Consider the following 16709-nt stretch of genomic DNA (forward strand, 5'->3'; position numbering starts at 1 on the left):
GCATATGTACCACAAGGACCAGCCCCTCACGGTTTATTGCATATTGCCCTCTTGCCCTGCCCTGCCCTCCTTGGCCCCACACGTCCTCCCAGCCAATACAAGCTTGCCTGCCCCATCAATTGCCAAAACTGTCCTGTGCACATTTCTCTGATATCTTACCACAACCATTCCCTATGCTGCCCTTTTCCAGGGGATAGCTGTCCTTATTTTCTTAGTGTGAGGATCTGTTCATCCTACTCAGGGCAAGCCCACTACAAACAAATAGAACTCCTCCTTGTGACAAACAGAATATCAGAGATGCAGGCAGGAAAACATGAGGACAGTTGATTATAGAAAAATAACAGGGTTTTTGCAGGAGAATATCTGCAGCTGCTTCCGTAAATGGCAGATTCCAAAGCCAGTACAGCCGCTGTAGAATTGCAGAATTCGGGTCCCTGCATAAAGGTAAGGTGGTTGGCCCTTTGGATAAAACCATCTTTTCTCGCTAAAATGTCTCTCTCATTGTGATTTGAAACCAGGCACTCAATTGACCTAGATCAATGTAAGGACTTTCAGTTCTCTGAACACAATTTTTGTCCTCCTAGGAAGGACCAAAAAGAGGGATAAAATCTCTAATACGATTTTAGACGTATTTATGTACTTCTGAGACTTGCAGAAGTGAAGCTGATTCTGTTTAAGAATTTAAATCCATTTAATAAGAGGCATGATTCTGTCTTTGGAAGAAAGAGATTTGCAGATCTATACTTTGGTCATCTTTGCATTGTTTTTTCTAAACGTTTCATGTAGGGAACCTTTTTGTCTGTAAATATGGCCTTTTGACGTTATGTCCTGAGAGCTGTGGTTCCTTCCTAATTCTCACTTTCTCTTTTGTGTGTGTTTGTGGGGTTGGGGTTGGGTAGGGGGAAGGACTGCTAAGAAAAAGTCTTCATTTTAGACCAGTGGACTTTTTACAGGAAATCAGATGATTGTATCCAGTATTTTAGACACTCTATTACATTGTACATACAGTTTCTTAGTAGTAATCTAATCTAATTTTGATGTGTTATTTACACGATACCTATCATTGTGGTATCTTAGCCTATCCAGTAGAAAGCACTTTCATCACATATTGCAATGTAGCCACATAAACACTTTTTTTAAAAATAAATCCATGTGATGTACTCTGATGCTTCCTGCAGCACCCAGGGCTGTGACTCACCTTGTTGCTACCTGCCTCCAGGGTGAGGGAGTCTTGCCTGTGCTGGCAGGGTGTTAGCTCCCTAACACAACCAGCCTGTCAGCCACTTAAGCACTCTCCTCTGGGCTATACAAGCCCTGCCTTTGCCCTGAACATTTACAGTAAATGCGTCCCAGCCCCGGAATCCCTCCAGCCCCGATCACTAGATATCCACAGAAATCCCAGATCCTCTTCCCAAAGGAAAAGTGTACCCCAGTTAACCAGTGTTATCTTAGCCCACCCAGCATTTGAGTTCAGTGATAAGTAAATTTCCCTTTCTTTTACTAAGAAAGAAAAGAGATTCAAACAGAATTAGGTGTGAGTGATAGAAACAGAATGTTACATGTAAAACAAAATCATAAGATATTAACTGGGGCATACACTTACCAGAAGTTACCTTTCCTATCCAATTAGAGAGATTCTCACCCCAAAGTTCAGTCTTTTGCAGCAGATGCTGGCCCCAAGGAGCCAGGACCATATCTTTCATGAAGCATCCCTGCTCATCAAGGTGCCTCCTCAATGAATGGGTACAGAGTCTTTCTCCACCCTCCATACTAAATTGGTCTTTTGTCTTTATTCACAGACAGGGCTATCCCTTTGCTGTCCAATCATTTCTTTTCACTGCCAGGTGGTTTTGATGTTTATAGTTTATTTTTGATGATTTTCCATTGATTTTTCTGGGTTGCAACAATGAACAATTGAGCAATTAGATAATTGGCTAGCCGGGGAGAAGTGACAGCTCTCTCACACTTGAATGGGCCATTACAGAGACACATGGTTCTCTGGTGACTCGTTTTCACTCTAAGACCAGAAGGGCATAATTGTCAATACATTTATATTATTCCTTAAATATTATCTGTACACACATCAATGATTATGAGAATCAGTAAGTTCCAAGCTTTCAGTGAAGACCTCACACGCTAATCTTTAGGGATAAATACCATGAAAAGGGTGAATTAGGTGTAGTAAGTTTGTCAATTGTGTGATAGGCGAACCCTTTGCCAGTTGACAACAATTTGCCACTGTGTCACATTTACCAATCCGCACTTTAAAGACAAAAGCCAACGTTTTCAGAAGCATGTGTCTAAAGTCAGATACCAAAGGACCCATAGGCTAATTTTCAGTAGTGTTGAGCACCCTCAACTTCCACTGAAGTCAGAGAGAGCTGCGGGTGCTCAGCATTGCTGAAAATTAGGCTGCTTGTGTTTAAGTCCTTAAATATTGATTCAGATGCTAACTTTGGGTACCCAGATTTGAAAATTTTTGCCAAAATGCATAATTTCTATATATAATTGTCTTGATAATGAAGTATATGAAACAGCAAACCACATGAAAATCTACTTACTTTGTCTCTTACTCCTCTGTCTTTAAATTACATCAGAAATGAACTGAGGCAGAATCCTTCCTTCCCTTTCCAATTTTTCTTCTTCATTTACCTGGGTATAACAGGAACAAGCAGCAACATTTTCCTAGTCCCACAAGGTCCAATGCTCCAGTTCTTCAATGCATTGTAGTGCATAGTGCAGAAAGCATAAAAATGTCTCTGAAACTAAGCACTTTTGAGGTGTGGGGGATATTTCATTGCTTTCAGATGTGCTTGGAATCCCCTTTTAATGCTCCCTGAGGTATCAGAGCATATTTTTATAAAGACAGGGTTGTTTTACATGTTTAATTGCATAGTGGTTAGTTTATTTATTTCCCTCCCCCCAGACTCTAACAACTCCAGTGTCTTTTCTACTTACAAAAACTTCTAGAACTAGAGCTGGTTAAACATGTCAAATTCTGAACAATTGAGAGGAATAAAAGACACTTTCTGTGAAATATTTTCACATTTTTTGACCAGCTCTATCTAGAATACAAATATTTTTGCCCTCCACAGTTTTCTACTTATATGACTTGCAAATTATGAGATGACTGACATTTATTTATAATGTCTTTATATTTATACAAAGAATAAAAAGAGTTGTCTAATTAATGCTCTAGGCGTCCTTGCCACAAACTACAAAACCAAATAAAATTAAACTGTCTGCAAAACACCAGACTCCCTTCCCCCACCCACAAATCTGACTGATCTTTATAACTGAAGATTCCTTGAGATGCGCAGTATCTGAACCAGAATTTTGACGAGGCAGAATCCCTCCTACTTGCCTCATTATGTTTAAGGAGGACCATGTAGCAGGGACTCAAGATTATTATTAGAAGCAGCCTGAAATATACTGTCAAGGGAAGATAGTGTTTTGCAATTGATTCTCCTTTGAATGGAGGGGATTGCAGATTGTATTTGTTCCTACTCTATATCAGTGATGAAAAGGTGACTCTCGTGGTAAAGTGAAGTAGGTTGGTTGCTTAAAGTAAATTTTCAAGAAGAGACTGTGGACATTTGTATCCAATAAAGAGCAAAATATGTGCAATTCATTAAATACTATTGGGGCACTATCTCTATGGGAAGTTGGTTATCCAGCTAGCTTCTTTCGCAAGTTTATGCACACTTCATGCTGTTTTTCTCTTCAGTGTAGCCAGTTGCTGGGTACAGTTAGAGAAGGGATAGATTCTGATCTCAGCTGTGTGTGCAATTTGATTGTTACTTGAGACTAGTGTAACTGAGATCAAAATCTATCCTGGAGGGTGTTGTCAGCAGTTAAAGTGGAGTGTGTGGTTTGTGTGTGTGGTTTGTTTGTTTGGGGTTTTTTTGGTTGGTTAATTGATCATTTTACAGTCTACTTAATCGGAGCTTTAAACTCTACTTGCTCATGGGAAGCAGGAGGCCATCAATTTCTGCAGAATCGAAGTTTTCATTTTATATATATTTAACCCTTAGGGACATAAAGATAACTTTCCAAACATGAACCAAATATAGCTGATGCACTACCCTCTTCCAAAGTCTACAGGTAGAAAACTCCAGTGCCACAGTTGCTGCTCACAGCTTTTACATTTGCAGCAGGTAGAAAGCTGGGGGATGGGTACAGTAGCTGAGAGACATCCCCAATTCCCATTGGAGGTTCTGGGGTGGGAGAGAACCAGTGAGAGAGAGAGCACTCCTATCTTCAAGCAGTGTGGGGAGGTTTAAGTGTAAAGCTTCAAATTTATCAGGCACCTTCTAGAGGGAGACCTCTATAAAATATGAAGCCCCTGAGCGGAGTCCAGGAGTGGCACCCAGTTACCAGTTTCAGCAGCCTCCTCTTTTCCCAGCTGCGCAGAAACTGGGATGGAGGCAGGCTTTTGACTTAGGTGTTGCCTCCAGACAGTGGGACTCCCAGTTTTTGTATCTATGTCTAGTAGATTTAGTCCTCCCACTCTAAGTTGCTGAAGTTTCCAAGCTGTGTGTGTCAATATCTGGATGGGCTGTGAGTAGGTGCCTGTAGGTAGGTGGGAGAGAGGAGATGCATTAAAAAACAGAACCACAGTATAGAGAGAAATTTGCAGGGAGGTGGGAAAAGAAAGAGAAAATGGATAGGAGGAGGTAGAGAACACAATGTTAGGATGTAGTAAGAACAGCAGATCAAATATTACTCTGTGAAAGTATCTTTTGATACTGGTCACTGAACAGTTTATCTAATAAATACATTTTTTTTGTGGTTGTGAGTGAGCCAGCTGCCTACAAGCACCTCACCCCCTCCATGGCCTGACATCATTCTTCAGGCACTTCAGTTTCCCTCTTCTTCAGCTCAAGGCTCCTTAAACTATCCTTAAATCAAACGATCAGATGAGCTCTTCCCTGGTTCATCAACACCTCACCGTGGGGGGTTAGTTTATTAACATCAAACCATTCCCAAAATAAAGTTTTCAGAATCCCCCTCAAGTCCATACTTCCAGTCTTTCCCACAGGTGGGCTCCCAAGCCTTCCCTGACTGAAGTTTTTCCCAAAAAAACTCAGGGTTCCTTGTGGCACTTACTTTCCCCAAAAGTATCTCACTCCCTCTTACTCTTCCTGAGCGTGCCCCTCTCTCTGTAACTTTCTGCTGCTCTTTATAGAGGAATCAGCTCCTCCATCCCCAGCTGGTTCTATTAATATAACCCCACACTCCATCCCAGATGTTGTAGGTGGGGCTAATTGGACAGGCCTGGCTAGGTCGTCACCTACTACACACCTTTCCTGCCTTGAAACCTTGCTTGGCTCCTAGATAAGTTCTACAATGTTTGTTTCTTCTTTTGCCCCTTGCTAGTCTGTTGTTCAAGCGTGAATGTTGGGGGGTGGAGGGGGAGGTAGGACAAAGCAGCTGTACCACACTGTACCTCATGATTCAGGTCAGGAGTGGAGAATTGTAGAGAACTACACAGTTTTTAATATTACTTATTTTGAGTAACTATCTCTGATTGCTTATTGAGTTGGCATGGAAACTGAAGTACCACTCATGTTTTTTAAAAGGATAGTCCATTCAGACTGAGGTTAGTCATCAGCTGGCAAAGTGAAAAGACTTATATTGCAGCTGTTAACACTTATACCTTGCCTCTGAATAAACAGAATACTTGAGATGCTAGCACTGGTAGTCTCAATCACTTCTATGAGAATAAGTGTTCCTCCACAGAAAACACTGTGTTTTGGGGGAAAATGTTATTTCATAATCTGACATAGACCGTAGGACTCGTTTCCAGAAGCTTCCTTATGGATCAGTTGAATGCAAATAGTTACAGTTTGTGTAATCAACACACACAGTGCTTATGCTATTTGATAATGTCCTTCTTGAAAAAGGCTTTTAGCCTAGCCCTTGTTTTTAACTGGGGCTTTGCGTGTGCACAATCAAGATGGAACCCTCTGGTATATGCAGAGAAAATGGCATCTGCAATTACTTTTTCTCTCCTCTGCCCCTCCCCTCTCTTGTGAATGAAAACATTCAAGAGGAGTTCACTTTCATGATTTTCTTTTTCTAAGAAGCAAAATGGAAGCAGAGATACTGCTGCTGGTTTTCCAAACTAGCTAAACTGAGGGGATACTGATGTTAAAAAAGTTGTTCAGTGACATTTTATAAATGTGGCATCTCATTCTCAGACGCAGAATGGAAAATGTATATTTAAATTAAGAAAAGCTTGATTTTATCCAAAACCTTTGACTCTAGGCTTCTCTAAATCCTCAGCACACAGACACAGCTTCCTTCCTTGTTAAAATAGGAGCCCTTTACTTTAGGGTAACTACTTGTGTTCTAAGCATATTAGCTATCAGATCGAGGAGGGCACTAATATTTCTCTTCTTCATGTTAATCAAGCAGATAATCTAAGTGACGCCTTGAAGAAGCTGAAGATAACAGCCATTGACAACACACCAGATAGCTTGGATGGATGCTTGGATTGCCTGCTTCAAGCCCTGGCTCAAAACAGTAAGTTTTATTGTTCCTTCAAATTTTGCGCCATATGATCAGATCAGTAAATGATGGAGGTAGTACTGTGATGTGAAACAATGCAAGTAACGCAATCAATAGAATTGCTGGATTGGCTGTTCTATTAAAAAGAAAGTCCCATATAACTTGTGTGAGAATCAGACAGTAACGAAAAGATAAAGAAAATTATGTCCATGGACATTCACAACAGGCATAGCACAGAGCTAGTCCCTGGCATGTGGAGTAAGTTACTTTTCCAATTGAAGTCTACATTCGGAGAGCAAAGGGCAAGGTATTTCTCTTTTAGGTCAAAACCTTGTGCTTGAGTGTAGCATGAGCATGGCATTCAGCACTTTCAGTTACTCTGAGTAAAGGTGGCACAGGTTGCCAATCCAACCATATAGCCCATTATTTTCCTTACGTGTCTGATCACACATTCATTTCCACAATGTTTCCATTAGAAGGGAAAGATTGGCTTTCTAAGTACAGTGCAATCTTAAGCATACTGGATGATGACAGAACTAACATTGTCAAGAAGAAAATGAGATGGCTTTTGTTCCCGAAGCTCTACAGGGTCCTGTTCCACAAACAGAAAGGTTATAGGGAAAATAGAGACAGCAGATTATAGAACTTTTCCATCTCTAACTTTCTGATCATGGGACGCTGGCAGAAGATGTGGAAGAAAGACCTATACAAGGTTTCAACTTCACATACTTTGTTAGGGCCAATATAAATAATTTGATTACATGTATTAGGTAAAATGAAGCTTCTGATTAGAATTTTTCTTTTTTTAATTTTTAAACAAAATAAACCTCTTCTATATCTGATCTCTGTAACATATCAATACTCTTCTCAAAAGCCCATATTAATCAGCTGATCTGATTTCTCTTCCAAGATGCCATTCTACAAGTCATAATTTCATGGCTGTGTAAGTGTAAGATATTTTGTGAAATTTTAACACTAGAAGCTAAACACTGCTCGTGATGCCTTATGGCTTATAACAATGTCTGCCATTCAAGAGGTAACATTGGTGCATTTTTTTCATCTTGAGTAGTTCACAGGGAGATCTTAGCCAGGAAAGTGTCAGGCGTGGGTTTTTGTTGTTGTTTGTTTTTCATCAAACTTCTCTTCAAGGAAGAGAATCCATGCTGTTCTAGAGTTCTTTGTAAGGTATCTGCAACATTTACCACCATTGAACACCTTCATGTTTAAAGAGTATGGGATAGGAAGAAGAGTTTGTGATATGAAAACATCCAAGGGCTTGGAGTTAAATGAATTGTGTACCATTACCTGTGGGGGTCCATAAGTAAATCCTAGTACCCAGCTGGTAGGTGCAAAATGGTTCAGGCTGTAGATTTTGACCACTCCACAACACATCGATATTTCCTCTCAACCAGACAACCCCAGTGCTCTTTGTTTTGCCTCAGCCTGGTGCCCAGCTTCTCCTCTCAACTACCTTCTCTTCTTCTGGTCACATTCCTCTCAAGCTGGAGGGGCAGATGGAACCATTCTGAGCAGTATCTTTTGTATAGTTTACAAAATTTTACTCTAACTCCCCTCAGTTTATGAGGGCTCTTTGTGTATGGGTGCAGGTATAGATTATGAAGATAATACATGGTGATGGAGATAAATTATATGCAAATGGCTCTAATAAATTGCAGAGGGCTAAGGTAGAATTTATGGGTCACTGCAACATGGGGACTCTGTCTGTTAGCTCCCCCTTACACTGCTGCACTCAATTCGGTGTTGGTCAAGTCCTTATTATGACCCAGCCTCTGTCCCCTTCAGGGTAATGGAGAGATGGAAGCCCCATAGTGCTAGTGGAAGCTAGACAACCCTAGGTCTCCTGGGTTTTGAGCCGCCTTCTCCAAAGCCCAGCCCCAGCCTCTCCACTGGGTTGTTCGGAACAGCCCAAACCAATCCTTCTCAGTCCCTTGTTGCAGCCCGTTCCACTTCCTACCTCTCCTCCTCTGTGGGCTTCCCCAGCCTCTTGCCTTGCTTCTCCCATTTTGGCTTCTGAGGCAGCTTCTCATCAGTCTGCTGGTGTGATCCTGTTCAACAGCTTCCTTTCCCCTCTTTCTTTCCCTCTGAGGTCTGTAGTCTTTTATGGTGCCCAGAGGCTTCCCTGCCTAATTAACTGAATCCCAGTTACTCAGTGAGGTAACTACTCCCAGGTGAATCTAAGCTGCCTCATTTCCCCTTGTGGAGCCTGTCAGAGGTAGGCTGGGCCCCAGACCCTTTCAGAGGGCCATCTTCCTTCTGACAGTCACTTAAAGATTCTGGACTACAGTCACATTTTGACCCTAAACATTAGTAAATACAAATATTTAAGTAGCTTACTTTGTCTCTCTTCCTCTTTTTCCTCTTTCTGTTGTGTCATTCTAGTTTTTCTTACCTGATGCTGTATGTAGTATCTCTTCTTCAGTGTCTGCTTTCCTTCAATATATTTTTTTCTGTCCTCCCGCCTCCCTCTTATTTCTTTTCTTTAATTTCTTCAGATCTTCTTCTTACTTGTTTCCTCTGTATTCCCCCTGCTTCACACTGTCTTCATCTCTTATATCACTTGGGGCTTGTCTACACTTAACATGCTTCAGCGGTGCAGCTGCACCAATGTCGCTGAGCTGCTGTAGCATTTCAGTGCAGATACTACCTATGCCAACGGGATAGCTTCTCCTGTCAGCATAGGTAATCCACCTCTCCAAGAGGCGGTAGCTATGTTCCATCGACATAGCGCAGTCTACACCAGGAGTTAGGTTGGTACAACTGCGTCTCTCGGGGTGTGGATTTTCCACACTCCTAAGCGACATAGTTATACCAACATAGGTTCCTAGTGTAGACCAAGCCTCTCACACAGAGGCACTGCTTGCCAACACACACACACACACGGCCCACCACTTCTCACCTAACTGTTCTAGAAGGAAGAGGAGAATTAATCCCCTGTGTCCATTCAATCCTTCTTCTCTCTGCTGAAACAGCAAACTCGGTTGCCAGGAAATTAGTGCCAGTTATGGATATTTTCCCAGGGGAACCAACAAACACCCAACGGCCTTCAGATTATATCTTCCAATCCTGGGCTGGATTTGAACCAGCCACTAGGAGAAGAAGGTCACTGTACCTCATTTCTAATTCCTCAAGCCATCCAACTCCCTGAGTGTACACTGAATGTTTCTGAAAGAAAAATCACTGGATAGGTTTTAAGATTACATCATTAAAAGACAGAATAATGTTTTCCTTTTCAAAAAACCTAATATCACCCTTAATGAAATATGAAGAGTAATATAACCCATCCTGGTATCTTGGTATATTACTGAGAAACACTCAGAAATTCTAGGAATTCTTCAAATTCTCAAAACCTTACTTCAAAGCATATATGAGATAACAAGCTGCCCATCCTAATAAAGAAAAAGGTTCCAGTTTAGAATAATTACTCTGTTTTAGTGTAATTAATTTTCTAACTTGACAGTACCCCAAAGGAGCTGATAAGTTCCATTAATTTGGAAATGGAGAATTATGGGTTTGTGACACAAAGATTAATGCTTCCAACCATAAAGTGGTTTATGTGCCACTCTGTTTATAGTTATACCTGTGATGTGTGGAGAAAAGTATCTTTGCCAATGGCTAAGTATCAAAAGCATACAAGATATTCTTGCCTAGTCCAAAAGGATGTTATAAAATTTCCCATTGTATAGAGATCATCTCAGTGGAGGCCTTAAAGATACTATACATAACACTAATCCATTTTAGGTTGGAAGAAAGCAAAACCAAAATAACATAAGAGTTTGAATGTAAAATCAAACAGCAGTTTAGCAACAATGGAGAAAGCTTTCAAAAAAGACTGTGTCATTGAAAGACCATTGGACTTAGGTTCCTAAGTACCTAAATCAGTTCTGAAAATGTGGTGTAGGCACCTAAGACATTTGGGCGCTGTTGAAAAATTGACCAAATGTCAATAAAAACAATTTCTGATTTGCTTTAAACTGTGAGAAGCAACATACATTTTAAAAAAAAATCCTCTTAAATTATTTGCTGGGTTGCATCTGTTAATAAGTTTGGTCTAACAGATTGCTGTAAGAGATCAAGTTTCCTAAATTTGCAGCCAGTGGTCAGTTATTAATGATCTAGTAATATATTATGACCATCCTTCTCCCTTGACCCTGTGCCTTCTAAACTTCCTCTCCAATTCAATGTCCTTCCAGGTCATCTTGGTGTATAGATTATTTGTGCAGGCAGAATGTGTGTCAAAGAGATGAGAGTGCCAGTGGTGATTAAAGTATTCACAGGCTCAGTAATTGCTGTGTAAAGAGTTTTTAAAGCTGACTGTTGTGGAGGATAAAAAAATCTCTTCCAGTGGGACAGTCTGGTGGAACGCAGGCAGCTGCCACCTAGAAAGCGGTTTGAAAATGGGACTGTTTTCATTATCAAAATGTACAGTGCCTAACAGCAGACCCCTGATCCCAGACTGTGGCCTCTAGGTACTACTACAATACAATTAATTTCTTTGTAGAGGAATTTTCTTTCTTCAAGAATAAGACTGATTGGACTTGTACTGGAGTAGATGTAAATGTGGGGCCAGATCTATGTCTAGAAGAGTCAAATCCCATGGGCCTGATTCCCCACTACCTGGTGCTTTGGGTAGTCATTTATACCGGTGCAAAGTGGATGTAAAATGCTGCCATTCTCATTTAGTGAGTGCTTTACACCCATTTTACAACTGCCCTTGCTCGGCAAGTCTCCCTCATCTCCCTGCCAGCTCATTACCTCCTGTCTCCTTCTAATGCTTTCTGTACCCAAAAAATCTTCCTGAGGAAGTCTCACTCTTCCCTGACCTCTAGGAATCTTCCAGGGAACAGCAGAAGGGGGTACTACTAGTAGAGGCAGAAGTGAAATGCCAAAAATATTGTTTAATACAATCTGAACACGCAAAAAGTACAAAATTAAACAGAGGGAAAAGGTGGTTGAGGGAAACTCTTTTCTTGGACTAACTTCTGTTAGTAAGAGAGGAGAGCTCTGTGTAAGCTCAAAAGCTTGTTTCTCTCAGCAATAGAAGTTGGTCCAATAAAAGATATTACCTCACCCACCGTGTCTCTTTAATATCCTGGGACTGACATGGCTACAACAACACTGCACACAATAATGGCAGATCTGACAGGAGTGCCAGTGCATTGTTGTGCTCACTGCTTTTGGGACTTGACAGCTATGTGCATGTGTCCCACAAACAGACACATGAACACAATCTCAAGAGTTGCCCTGCTGGTGGAGAAGGGGAGAAAGAGAGACTGAAGCAAGTAAGGTATATCTTAAAAACTATTAAAGGTTATTAAAATAAAGCTCCAGAATAAAACTGTGGAAAGGAACAAAAAGAGTACGTGTATCTTAAGCTAAAACAAGTAGGCAGTGTCTCTCTTTAAATACTAAAACTTAGACAGCAAACAAATTTAAGGATGGAATAATAGCAAATTTTGTGTACCATTAACATAAGTAGTAAGTTCCATTGTTTCATTAGTGCTTCTCTCACAGGCATAGCAGAAGGAACATTTTACCTTAATAGACAATAACTGGAATGCATTAGTGTCCTCATATAAGGTCACTGATAAAACAAGAGAATATGGCCTAGTTGGGTGAGAGGAGAGGGAAGTTCCATTCTCCTCACAGAGCAGAATTGAAGTAGGTTCAAGTCAAACATCTCATCTGAGATCTAAAAATGTGATCCTCTATTTTGTGAAGGAAAGGTTTTGATACTACATCTTCATTTTAGGTCATTTTTCTTTTTATCTAGATATTTACTTATGCTTTAAAATCATGATACCAAGTCCTTGCCTGAAGCAGGAAGTGCAGTTGGAGAACTAGTGAGCTGTACTGCAACAATATACTGTGCTTAAATAGCTCTCAGATTTGTCACATTTGGAAGCCATAGATTTCAAACTGTATCCTGGTTAAAATCTATTTTAAAGGATTAAACCTTTCCAGACCATATCATGATTTTTTTTTTTTTTTTTTGGAAGTTTAGAGGAAATTTTCCAGTACTGCTCCAAAGTCTGCTCATGTTGTACAGACTGTCCCCAGAGAATAAGGCCATAATGACAGTTTCACAGCTAGTCTGTTCTTTTGAAGGTGGAATTAAATAATGTCTAGGTAGGTAGTTCAGAATATGGCTTACATAGGAAAAGTCCTATCTCATCTCCATCTAGCAAGGTCAGAGGTTTAAACAAAAATATCAATGTTTGTGCCAAAGGAGCGAGCCCCTGAATGTAAAAGGTTAGATTCGTTTCTCAATTTAGTAGTTGTATAATACATAGGAGCCTATAACAGGCTTATATAAATGAAAATTAAACTGCTATAATAGTTCAGTAATACTATGTGGCGTAGAAAGAGTCATTTTTAATGGTTGGAGGCCGAGTAATTTTATTTTTAAAACGACTAAAAATATTTAGTTTTGAGAAACAGCAAATGGGAGGCAACTCTTATTAATTGTTCCTTGTACTGCCAACTCAGAGATGTGACTCCCATTATTTTAGCTACATACCTTAAGGGAAACTCTGATTACAGCCAAGCAAAATAATCATAGTTATTAACACTGGCTATTTTATTATTAAAGAAAGGAAAATAAAACCTCAAACAAAACAATACAGCACAAACAATAAACTGGTTATGTCTGTTTCAATCTCTTCTGTATGCCTCTCTGTAGAGACCTTTTAGCAGAGATTGCACCTTTGAGAGTGGGCTGCATCTGGGGACTTTTCTTTAGTAAGTGAGTATATTTAGGCTTGACAGAATTCAATTTTTATTTTTTTTTTTATAATTTTGATGGATGAGATCAATGTTTATTTTTAAGTTTTTTATTTTTATCACTTTAAATTTTCATAGCTGTGAGAAATTATGGCGTGGTCAGGCAATAGCGGGGAGTCAGACAACAATTATGTAAGGACAGTAGACATTGAAATTCAAAAAGTTAAAACATTAGAATTTAAAACACAAATTGTCAGTTGCACATGTCAAAATATACAATGTAAGTATCCTAAATCAAGCTCTAAGTTCTCAAGCAGGAATTTTCTCTCTTTGCCTATCTGTAAATTTTGCTGATTGCAGATAAAAATATCTTTTCATTGGGTTGTGTGTGTACCATGAAATTGATATTTACTAATGTTTATGGATAAATCTAATTCTTCTAAGCCTAAGTATATTGCCTCTGAAATTTATTGTGAGCCCAATTTAGTATCTCATAGATACTTAAGCTGTTGATAATCGGGCAACAGAACTTGTTAAAGGGAAGATGGCTCCTGTTGGTTATTATTAATAATCAAGCAGTTTATAACTGGGCAAAGTAAGCAATCTAGCTAAATCCTATGAAATGGAAAAAAATATTGAAATAGAAGAAGCCATTTAAGGAGCTTTCTTAAGTCAGGTCAATTACAAATATTAGGAATCTTAAATCCAATTAAATCCCACTACTTTGCTGTTTACCAGTGTTTAGCCCCATCTCCTTTTCAAGAATACATGGTCTAACCATTGGTAATTAACAGGAGAAACTGTCATCTTAAAAACAACAGGATTTCCATATCCCAGTGAAATCGTTACTAGAGTTTAAATCTAATCCTTGTCCGTGTCTTAGTTAACTTCCCTCACCAATCCATTTTGAAGTCTTGGGGTGGTTTCCTTTGGCTGGTTTTTTCTTGAGTCTTCTCTGTTTTTCTTATCTGTCTGTGGCAGCCTGCTTGAAAAGTTTGACAGGATAAGCTGATGAGTGCTTGCTGTTAGGCAGAGTAGCAGAAGGTGTGTGAATGGGAGGGATGCTCACTTCTGAGGGTTTTTTTATATTCTTCTCTTTCCTATTTCCATGAAATGATTAGAAAAAACACTGATTTTGGGCTTGTTTAGATTCAGATTGGCTTAGTACCTCCATTGGTTGTCCTTAGGAGCCTCTTCATCTGTGTAGTTTGTTAATGTATATGTGCATTAAAGTTAAATTATTTATTGACAGATGTATTTCCTTTGTCTTTGTCACTGGAGATTCTCAAGAATATCTTTAAAGTTAGAGTTTTATCTCTGTTTATTCAATTTCTGAGAAATTTCTGTAGTTTGATTAGAGTTCAACAGGAAATGAAATACTGTTTTAAAGAGTCCAAACATTTCTGTTTTTTATAGAAAGTTTTTTAGTTCTCAAAAACAATCTTTATAAAATTAATGATTTCTTCAAGAGTCCTTAGCTTAAATAGTTATTAAAGCAGTTGTTTATTCTTTAAAACAATTTTTAGAGAGATCATTGTTCTTGTCTTCCTGACTTGAGAGAGGGAGTAGCTTGAGTACTGCTAGTAATAATTAATTCCCCATTAGTATAACTATTCGAAACTTAAATGGCTTTTTACATTAGTAATTATTTTATCAAGATCATTAGGCTCCACGCTGGTACATAAAGTATTTTACGATTTACACAGCAATGATATTAGGAAATTACAAAATACACTTTGTATTTAATTAAAATATTTGCAAATGTACCATTCTAAATGCTTTGGCATTTCAACATTTAAGAAATAAACAAAGGTTAAATCATTTCCAGCTTCATATGTTTTTCCTAGAGATCTTTCTGAATGAAGCATTTAGAGTAATCATAAAATTAATTTCATCAAGGATATATCTAAAATTCTTTACTTATAAGTTTTTTCTTGGGAGCATGAAAAAAGCTCACTTTGCATCAAGACATTGCTCTAATAACACAACCCTACAGTCCTGTCACAATCAAGTCTTTTCCTAAATCATGAATTTGTTTCTTTTCGTGAATAAGGATTAAGTTTATACCAAACTGATATTTTATATAAACGGAGGTGTCTTAGCTTTGATCAGACATTCTTATGGGTAATAAACGTAGTTTTATGGCCAAGGTATACTATTTTCCTGACATTTGTTGGTCTTCAGGGTGAAACTGCAGAATTCCTTTGGTTAGCCTGAATATTTAATAAAATTAAATAAACAAAATAAACAAAAAATATATGCATGGGCGGAAGGAAGTACTTTTCTCCAAGAACCATATGTATGAAAGGAATGACCAATATATATCCTAAGCATCAGTAAAGGCACAGGCAAGCTTAATATCCTAACAAAAATTATAATAACTTTATTACTATCATTTTGCATTAGTATTAAGGTCTGTCCACCACAGTTGTCATAATAAAATGACCCTGGACAAGTATGTAATAGAGAAAAACCATAACTGTAGTGGTCCCTCTGTCTCAGGCTTGGAAGAAGGCCACTGTGCCTCACCACAATATCCTTTAACAGTACATAATAAGGCAGTAATTCCATTGGAAGTTTCTAGTGACATCTTAAACCACAAGACTTGATATTTTTAATAGGTTGTTCACATCATCATAACTCAGAGATGGAAGTATTACTTTATATACACTTTGGGGGTATATTTTTAAATAATAGATGCAACCCCGTACCCTACTACCATGTGAATGCAACGTTAGGGTTAACATTTTAAACAAAGGAAATACAAATTTGTCATTCCCACAGCAGCTGTAACTTGGCCATATTGCATGTACGTATGATTATCTTACAGAATATGGTGTTCTCGAACTGATTTCTGCATATGTTCGATGTGATTGAGTTATGAGTTGCTGTGGAAACAAATTAATTTCCTTACTTTCTGGTGTTTAACTGTTTAGTGTCTGACAATTTCTATTTCATTTACTTAACATGCAATGTTTAACCTTTAAGTGTGTGAAAACGTATTACAATTGCTTTTCTTATATTACCCACAATGTGTCCCATATTTAATGGGTTGGCAAGTTCTGGTGGATGTCAGAGCTCTTAAGTTCTTTACTCAACCTGCAGCTTTTTTTTCTATGCCTTTCAGTCCTTCTCTACTGGTCTTTTGATACTCACAGCCTGGCTGGAGTTGCTATGTCTTTTGTCTAGGCTTATGATTTATCCTGCCATTTGTTATACGAACTAACTAAAACATATACACCCACTTACTATACCAGACATGGGTGAACCAAATAGTTTGCTAAACCTAATAAATACTAGCAAACATTTGGCAAGCCAAATTTAACCAAATATTTTTAGTTGGTATTTGGCTAGGTCCCCCTATCTAGCCAGTTCCATCTGAGGCCCAGAAGTGAAAAGCCTCCACAGATGGTATCTTTAGGGAACGTATTATCCACCCTCTCCCTACCATTTAT

General features: G+C 38.9%; 1 protein-coding gene across 3 annotated transcripts in view; it reads left to right on the plus strand.

Moving 5' to 3' along the window:
- Positions 1–16709, plus strand: part of RAP1GDS1 (Rap1 GTPase-GDP dissociation stimulator 1) — a 156906-nt gene that overhangs the window by 40627 nt on the left and 99570 nt on the right. For 2 of the 3 annotated variants that reach the window (XM_084626045.1, XM_084626047.1), the window contains exon 2: positions 6418–6528. In XM_084626045.1, coding sequence (XP_084482171.1) covers positions 6418–6528 — 111 coding nt within the window. The remainder of the gene's footprint in view (positions 1–6417; positions 6529–16709) is intronic. The other variant, XM_084626046.1, reaches the window with a different exon arrangement.

Source organism: Lepidochelys olivacea (genome assembly GCF_965140295.1).
Source record: "Lepidochelys olivacea isolate rLepOli2 genome assembly, chromosome: 4".
Taxonomy (NCBI): Eukaryota; Metazoa; Chordata; order Testudines; family Cheloniidae; genus Lepidochelys; species Lepidochelys olivacea.